Here is a 9,086-nt window from a genome sequence, read left to right as displayed (position 1 = left end):
CTTCCTGGTTAACACAATTAAAAAAGGGACACAGCTCATTATATTAAAGTATTATATAACAACAAACATTTTAGATGTACCGGTGACAATCCTCTCTTTTCAATTTGATAATGCAGTTTTCTATTTTATTTTATTATATCCCCCTATCCTAAATTGTACAACACATTGCATTGTAATTACAACTGATAGGGGCTCCCATGGCCTTCTTAAGAATGGGCTTTTAGAGATGCTGTGCCAAGATTCTCCACATTAGTATCAGTGGTGGTTTAATTTGAGTCTCAGTGACATGAGATTGGTGCAATGGGGTTAGAATTGTCTCAATTGTATTGTTTATATTTAACTTGTAGATACAAAATCGGTTTATTCAAACAATTCCTGCCTATAGATCTGCTGATTGGCGATTGATGCCTGTGTAAAGGTGACCCATTTACATTCTACATGCATCTTTCTAACTTACACATACATTGGTGAATTGACTGCAAAAATTAAATTTGATTAATAATGACAAGATACATACAAAACGATATCTTCTTTTATTTTAAGTTGGCTATGAATTTGGTAGTTTTTTCATCCTGAAATTATCTTTAAAAGCAGTAGCAGTAAAAATCTCATCGACTACCATGGATGGTTTGAAGTTGCATATGAGTAATATTTCAATTATTAAACGTGGGCCTATTGCCGAATCTATGTTATATATCTCTTCCTCTAGGGCTTTCTACCCTCGGGGTAAGAGCAGCCTATCCTAATCCAGACCAGAGTATTGATGCATGCACGAGGGCAACTCACATTCTGGTCACGTTGATGTCTTTGAAGGCATGTCGTGGAACTATTTTCACGGACAAATGGCTGAGTCTTCTACAAGGTAACAGACAATGTGCACGGTTAGACATGATGACTAGAAAATGTAAATATATATTTATAAATAATTTATAAATGTATTCATAAATAAATAAATAAAATACAAATACAAATCGGCTACTTACAATGGCCGAAAGGAAAGCCCACTTTCATGGATGCCCTGGGTCTCTTTGTTGCATCGAAACGTCTCCACCTTACAGCGACAGATCGCCGGACAGATGTAGTTCAGGCCGAAGCAGGTGTTCACCACACAGGACAGCGCGAAAAGTAGCCGTAGTGACCCCTGTGGAGCCATATGTGTCCTCCTTTCTCCCGTAACCAAGTGGCCTGTACCCAACCACACGGTGTCCTTAAAGGAGATCTAGGTCTTTCCTCGATAGATAATGACTTTGTGTCTTCAAATGGCAAACTCCGGGAAGAGATTGAACCACTATGTCTGTTCACCTGCTGCGCCTCGATTACGATTCCTCACATGCACATCACTCACACACACAAGGACAAGCAGAAGTGAGCGCCGTCACTTGCGCTCTGTGCAGCAGACCAACGTGACGAGTAAACGCCCCATCAAGTTCATCAAGACGTGCGCGTCCAGCAGCCTAATCAAAGCAAAACAAACAAAATACAAAACAATGCACTCACTCGTGAAGTCATTTTGAGACTCAAGGACTCAATAGGCGGAGAGCCAGCTCTCTGTATATGCCTGCAGTTTAGGACAGTAGACCAAATACTTGAGCAAAAACATTTATATTGTGAGCTTGGCGTCTAGAAAGCGACAGCTAAAAAGATAGGCTACACAGGTCTTTTGGTGCCATGCATGCCTATGCAGGAGCTGTTTCTGAGCCATCTCAAAAGATTAGTTACCAATTCAATTATGTGTTTAGTTGTTGTGGATACAAACTAAATCCAAACTAATCCTGATTACAAATGTAATTTGTAATTTTCTATGTGGGGTGGACTCCCAGCTGAAAGGTCCTGGGTTCGATTCCCGTTGTCTCCTCCAACAGCGCCTTTCATGAATGACATACATGTGTTGAAAAATATGTCTGAATTGAAATCAAACATGGAGTCCTAACAAACCATGTGTTCTGTTTTCTATAAACTACCTTTAACAAAAATGATTTATACGTTTTTAATTTTAGCAACTGATCAGTTTTTCAATCTAAAAATATTATAATATAATGTATTGATATCTATGAAAGTGTTTTTCAATAGAAAATAAAATATTTTTATACCTCTCACCCAACAAAATAGTACAGGAAAGATAATGTCACCATATCTGACATCTCCTTAAACCCTACGGGCTACGGCCTCTACAAACCTACATTAGTATTTGACTTTATACTGGCTGTGGTTTTTCAATAGATAAGCCCCTTTCATGCACCTACTTCAGCATCATTTTACAACAACTCACAAAATGATCCTTTCCCTTTCCAGACCCAACAGCCTTCCTGATTCGGTGACCCTGACCTGCTGTCTCCTTTACAGCAAGGCACAACGTTGTCTAATTTAAGTTTACCAGTTTAATGCGGAAAGCTTCCCCACTAAGTAAAGTATTTTACGTTTAAAATAATTTTGCAGGGATACAGTGTTCTGGACATTGTACACACATGTGTCTGGAATCCAGATACATCAAATGTATTTGGTTCGGGATTGCTCTGGAGGTATAGCGGGTTGACTGGTAAACGGAAGGTTGCTAGTTTGAACCCTGGCACCTCTGAGCTTAGTGTCGATGTATCCCTGAGAAAAACACCAAACCCCAACTGCTCCCGATGAGCTGGCTGTTACCTTGCATGGTTGACCCTGCCTGCGGTTGGCAATTATTTTTTAAGCGCTCTGAGTGGCCTACGGTTATAAAAGCGCTTAATAAATGCAGTCCATTTACCTTTTACCATTCTAGGATATAAGGTTATGAATTCAGGTGCATATTTACTTCTAGATAAGGTTAAAATAATCATCAGAAGTCTTAATTGGTGGTATTGTATCCAAAATGGGGCAGCGGTCTATTATGGAACTAGTTCAGTTGGATTGCTTCTTTGACAAAAGCAGATTGCACGGCTAAAAATAAACCCTGCATTGTAGACCGCGGGATGAGAGCCTTTTGAGCAGGCCATCATCAGGCGCCTCTTTTCCACCGTTGTTATTACTAGAGGTCCTTCCCGGTGGATGGGTTTTCTCACCTCTGGCGGCTGGCGGTTGGCCTGCAGGCTCCCCGCTGATAGTCACAGGTCAGAGCTATGGCTCAGGGAGGGTACACACACACACAGGACACACAACTATACAACCATACAACGTTACAACGATACTCTGACTCAACAACACAATAACACAAAGACAGAAATATTATAAAACTACATAACGAAACTATACCACAAAGACAAAAACAACACAACTATACAATGACATTACGACACAATAATACAAATACACGAAGACACAACAGCAGAACTATACAATGACTCAATGATACGTAACACAAAGACACAACAACACAACTACAACTACACAATTCGATGGAAAAGCACAACAACACAACAACATTGCACAAGAAAGCGATGTGACACAAATAGTCTGAACACAAGCCAACACAAATGTAAATGGACTGCATTTATATAGCGCTTTTCTGACCATTGGCCGTCCAAAGCGCTTCACAAAATTGCCTCACATTCACAATTCACGCACAATGGTGACACATGATTAGGGAAACCAATGCATCCCAACTCGACATGACACAAACAAATAACAACAACCGCTCAGTACACTGCAGTGTCATCCAATTAGGGTCTCTGCATACATGTTTATGTCATGTGAATTTGTGAAGACTTTACAACAATATTCAGTCATAAGTCATTTATAAGCCTTTCGTTTAACACAAACTAATTAGTAACAAAACATTAACATACATTTGTATATGTTAAAGGATCCTATTTTAAGACGGTAGGCAGGTGGTGCGATCAACCATTACAAGCCATCTCAACATCTACCCTCGAGTGACATCACAAGTGGGAGTGTCCCCCTAGATGTATGATGGATAGATCAGCCTACCAGTTGGGACAGTCCACTGGATAGAATGGTCTGCTGGGCACTTACTATTCGCCTACAAATGTGTATACATCATCTGTTGATGATGACCTCATCATTCACTAAAGGCTTATAGATATGACTGAGCGTGATCATGGAGTGAGATTTTCTCAACAACCATTTTCTCAACAACCATTCATTCGATCGACCTCATACTTGGCGGGTGAATTGCCGAGGACCCAAGGAAGTGTCAAGTGTGAGGCTGTTTGGATGAGCGATTTTCGAGAAAGTCTCTGAGGCCGGTTCGCTACACGCACATTTTGACCCGGCCATGCACTCCTTCATGTCACCGTGTGTTTGTTAAAGTTGTGTTGGACTTTCTCTTTCAAATTTTTTCTTTTGAGTGAGAGTAGTATTATAACAATACAACATCATGACATTTCGCTTCATCATAATGATAAATCATTGTAAGACATTGCAGTACTGTGATAGAAAGGATTTTGAACTGCCCATGTTCCTCAAACAAGGCTTTCCGATCGAGGGTAGTGCCTTCTATCAACAGCCACTAAATGATGGCCTAGGGAAGTCAACCAAGAGAGTACAGCATGACTCACACACACACCCACACACGCATGCACGCACGACCGCACACAGACACACACACACACGCTTATTTGCATGCATGACGCACACACACTGATACACAGATACTCACGCATGCACAACACACACACAGACACACAAACACACACTACATTAATGTTGTTTAAATGTGTTTGAGGTTTTATATATTCCATGTTTTTGGACGCTCTCGCACTGTTGCATGAATAGGAGATAAACAACCTTCCAACAAACAGGGGAGTCATTATGAATTATCATGCAAAATTTATGCAGTCTTGAATTTAATAGCAAATAACCTTGCGGCTATCCCCCCCCCCCAACCACACACACATGCACTCACACACCCCCACACACACACAGACACACACAAAGTCCTAGCACACGCTTGTGTGACATACTCATGCAAGCGCACACACACAACACTCACCCGGGCATGTAGCACACATACCCAGATGTGACACACAAACAAGCACACACACACTACACAAGCACAGACACACACACACACACACACACACACACACACACACACACACACACACACACACACACACACACACACACACACACATACACATACACATACACACACACACACACACACACATACACACACACACACACACACACATACACACACACACACACACACACACACACACACACACACACACACACACACACACACACACACACACACACACACACAGACACACACACACACATACACAGTGCTGCTGTCTCTTTTATCAGGGCACTTATTCTTGGGTCCTTGGGCATCTAAAATGCATTAGAGAAATCTTAACCCTAGAACATTAACCATTTCACACGACCCTCTTCACTGTAGCTCAAATACCAGCTAAACTTGTACAGCAATAAGCTAATAGCTATTTCATGACACCCGGTCATTCCTTTTTTCTTTGAAATAAAAATATATTCTGTTCAGTTCTATCTCACGGTGATCATCCTCATCCCATTTGTAGTTGCAGTTCCTCTAACTCACCAGCAGGTGTCAGGCTGAATATTTTAGTCATACTGAACACAAGATCCCACAGATTACGCAAGAGATATGTCAACATTGGAAGCACTCGGCCATCATAATTTTTTCATCAGTATCTTTTGCATAATACACATATTATCCCACAAATCCAGAAAGCTTGTTTCAATTTGAAGCTCTTTGTATCGGAAGATTTTATTTTTTTCAGATTTTTAAAGGATGCACCACAAACGTAAACGGTCATCTGCATCTTGGAGACGTCACTTCATCCTCAACATTTTGCACTTTGGTCATTGTGCGCCATAGTCTCTCCTTCTGTGTGTGCGTGTCTGTTTGTATGTGTGCGTGTATCCAAGGTCACAAGTCAGCCAATAACAACGGGCTCCTTTAAACACACATAATAATGTGCATTTATCAGGCGTGCCGCGTGCATCTAGTCTAGAGTAAGCACTGTGTGTGTAGGCTACTACAAGGCGGATTTGGACAGAGCTCACTGGGTAAGGATGCACCTGGTTCGGCTCAACATCTTCAAGGATATTTTCCATATCCAAGCCTATCTCCCACCTTCCATCGAACCACTCCAGTATCATCCCTGCAAAGTCCCTCTCCATCGCTTATGCAAGAATCTCCTGGACACAGAGAGGATGTCCTCTCTCAGAGATTGCCTATATTATAACTGTGATTGGATGGATAGCATCCGTCTTGGATTTTAATTCATATGAAGCAGACGGCACTGAGTTTTAGATATTATTACCGGGCCACTTCATATCTGCCCTAGAGGAACGCTGGGGTTGGACAGTGAGGTCAGTGTGACTGGGAAATGCACATGGTGTTCCGGAGAAGTGTCACTGATAGCAGAGAGACGAGGCTAAGCTACCAGAGAGAGAGAGAGAGAGAGAGAGAGAGAGGTAGAACTGGAAAGACAGGGAGTGAGACAAAACATACACCCGAAAGTTTGTGTTTGCGGTTAGACAACGCAATCGCTAGATATGGATCGCTCGTTCTTTTCTGGGTTGGTTTTAGTACATAGTTCATGTTGAGTGTTATCAGTCTGAGTACTTATTGACATTTTTCATAATAAAAAAATGCAGGCTTGTTTATGAGTCAGACTAGATAGAGAGATAATTCAGTCAGAAATCGAAAATCTCATATCAAAGACAGATGGATATAACAAAAAGCTCCGCAGTTGCAGAAATACAGCCACAGCTATGAAGGTTAATCACATTTAAAATTGACTAAAGTAGCCTACAGAAGTTTCTACTCAATCAGTTATGCATTGTGCAACAATGCATTATGTCCGTTGCAAACTATACATTCTAAACTGAATTACGCAAAGGTCATTAGAGTTTTATGTGAAATCTGAAAGAACGGAAAGCTTCAAATGCAGTAATTTAAAGCCCTTCAAATGTTCCTGTGGAAATACCTTATTATATAGGGATCATCTGTAACACACAGAAATTGATGCAGTGAATGCACTATTGACTCACGCTATCTCTCTGGATTCCACAGTGCGCTTCAACAGGATTGGCAGCTTATCCAATAATCAGTAATGTCATCTGATGTGGTTTGGTTTCTGCATTATGCCCACCCTACTTATTCATTAGCCTTCGTTCATTTGGCGTGATTGTATTAGCCTAAATCTAGCTGCGTGTGAATGGTACGGGCCCTTGGTGATGCACCGCGTGAAATATTGGTCTCATTACACTGTTGCTGATGAAAACTAGAATTGGAGTTCAGCTACCTGATAACTATTATGAACTATCAGTACGTATTTGTATGGGATTATTATAGAAGTAGAAGTCATTGGGAAAAACACCTATACAACACAACACCACACGAGCACATAACCAAACACCACGACGATGTTACATTATGTAATGCAGCATAGGCCTAATCCACCAGCAGCAGAAACGCAACGCTGCATAACATCAAACAGAAACGACAAAAACACCCAAACAAAAAACGCTGGGGACGTCACCGCGGCTCCCACTGGGAGTCCCACCTCCTCATTCAGGGGGTCGGACCCTGCGTTCACACCAAAAGATGCAAAAAGTTGACGCGCGTCACGATCCCATTCAAAGTGAATGTAGAGACGCGTTGCTGCTTTGCTGCCGCAGCATTTGCTGCCGAGAAAACGGGCAGCAAAATTTGATTTGCTGCGCGTCAAAATCTGATTTGCAGCGCGGCCATGCCCGTGCCCGCTGCCGGGCACGGGCGGCGGGCGCGTTCACGTATTTTGCGGCGCGTCAAATGCTGCTCGAGTTGAAATATTTAAACTTTTCGGCAGCAAACGCGTGATGACAGCCAATCAGCGTTCAACAGCGTTGCCACTGAGTGACATGCCGTTACAGCCAATCAGTGTTACTTAAATGGAGGAGAAGATAATAATTGCAGTCTCCGCATACCCGGTGATCTTCAACACCACCGTGGCCAGCTAGCAGGTCATCAAACTGGGCCGGAGTCAACCTCAAATAGCGCTGGAAGCGTTCGTCGTCCAGACGGAGCTCCTGCAGAAGACGGTGAAATTCACCAAGCTCTGTACGGCTCCGAATGGTCTCATGAACCCATAAACGACGGGCATTCCGACGTCTCTCCCTCTTCCACAACAGGTAAAGACATGCAATGCTCGTAATGTCGGCCATGGTTGTGAATGAATTCAGAAGCACCGCGGGAAAAACTTGCCGCGCATCAAAACTGCTGCGCAGCAAAACTTTTGCGGCGCAGCAAAACCTTTGACGCGCCGCAAAACCTTTGCCGCGCTGCAAAACTTTTGACGCGCCGCAAAACTTGATTTGCGGCGCCGCAAAACTTCGGCGGCAACGCGTTCGGGCAGCAAATGCATCTTTTGGTGTGAACGCAAACAGCTCAGAGAGGCGTCCGGGGGGCAGCGCCGTATAGCCAGGTGGACCCCGCAACAGATTCACATTCACACTCCGTACCTCCGGAGCCACCCGCCTGGCCGAATCCCCCACACCCCCCCCGGCCCCTAATGAAGTTAGAAAGACGGGGGGAGCGAGAAGATCATTAAGCACTTATTTATTTGGCAAACCGCTGGTACAGAACGGCTGTCTTTCGCTCCGCACCGGGGTCATATAAATCGCCGCGGTCCGCGATGAGCTTTGCGCCGGTGCGGTGATGGGCAAGGGCACGTTGAGGTGTTTTTAAATGGCGCTCTGTCTGCGCGGCACACAGGCGTTGATCATTAGGCTCTCAGCGGGGGCTGCGGCCATGATGGATATCCTTGTTGACCTCATCGCCACTTAAATGCAATTGTGGAGTCTATGGCCGAGAGAAAGGCAGCCCACCAATTATACTTTATTGCTGAAAATTGCAACAAGAAAGGTGTCCTGTGAGAAGTGGTTAAATGAAGTGCGCTAATTTAAAAAAGTGTATGTGCTTACCTGTGTGTGTGTGTGTGTGTGTGTGTGTGTGTGTGTGTGTGTGTGTGTGTGTGTGTGTGTGTGTGTGTGTGTGTGTGTGTGTGTGTGTGTGTGTGTGTGTGTGTGTGTGTGTGTGTGGTTTATGTTTGTGGTGTGTGTGTGTGTGTGTGTGTGTTTGTGTGTGTGTCCGTGCGTGTCTGTGTTTGTGTGCT

General features: G+C 43.3%; 1 protein-coding gene across 1 annotated transcript in view; it reads right to left on the bottom strand.

Annotated features, from left to right (window-relative positions):
- The window catches only part of lhcgr (luteinizing hormone/choriogonadotropin receptor), a 9,665-nt gene extending 4,853 nt beyond the window's left edge, over positions 1-4,812 (bottom strand). The window contains exons 1-2 of the mRNA XM_060073348.1: positions 984-4,812; positions 787-855 (exon numbers count right to left, since the gene is read on the bottom strand). Of these exons, the coding sequence (XP_059929331.1) occupies positions 787-855; positions 984-1,153 (239 nt within the window). The 5' untranslated portion in view covers positions 1,154-4,812. The remainder of the gene's footprint in view (positions 1-786; positions 856-983) is intronic.
- Positions 4,813-9,086: the final 4,274 nt, after the last annotated feature.

The sequence above is a fragment of the Gadus macrocephalus genome, chromosome 15, assembly GCF_031168955.1.
Source record: "Gadus macrocephalus chromosome 15, ASM3116895v1".
NCBI lineage: Eukaryota > Metazoa > Chordata > Actinopteri > Gadiformes > Gadidae > Gadus > Gadus macrocephalus.
This window is presented reverse-complemented; position numbering and strand designations above follow the sequence as displayed.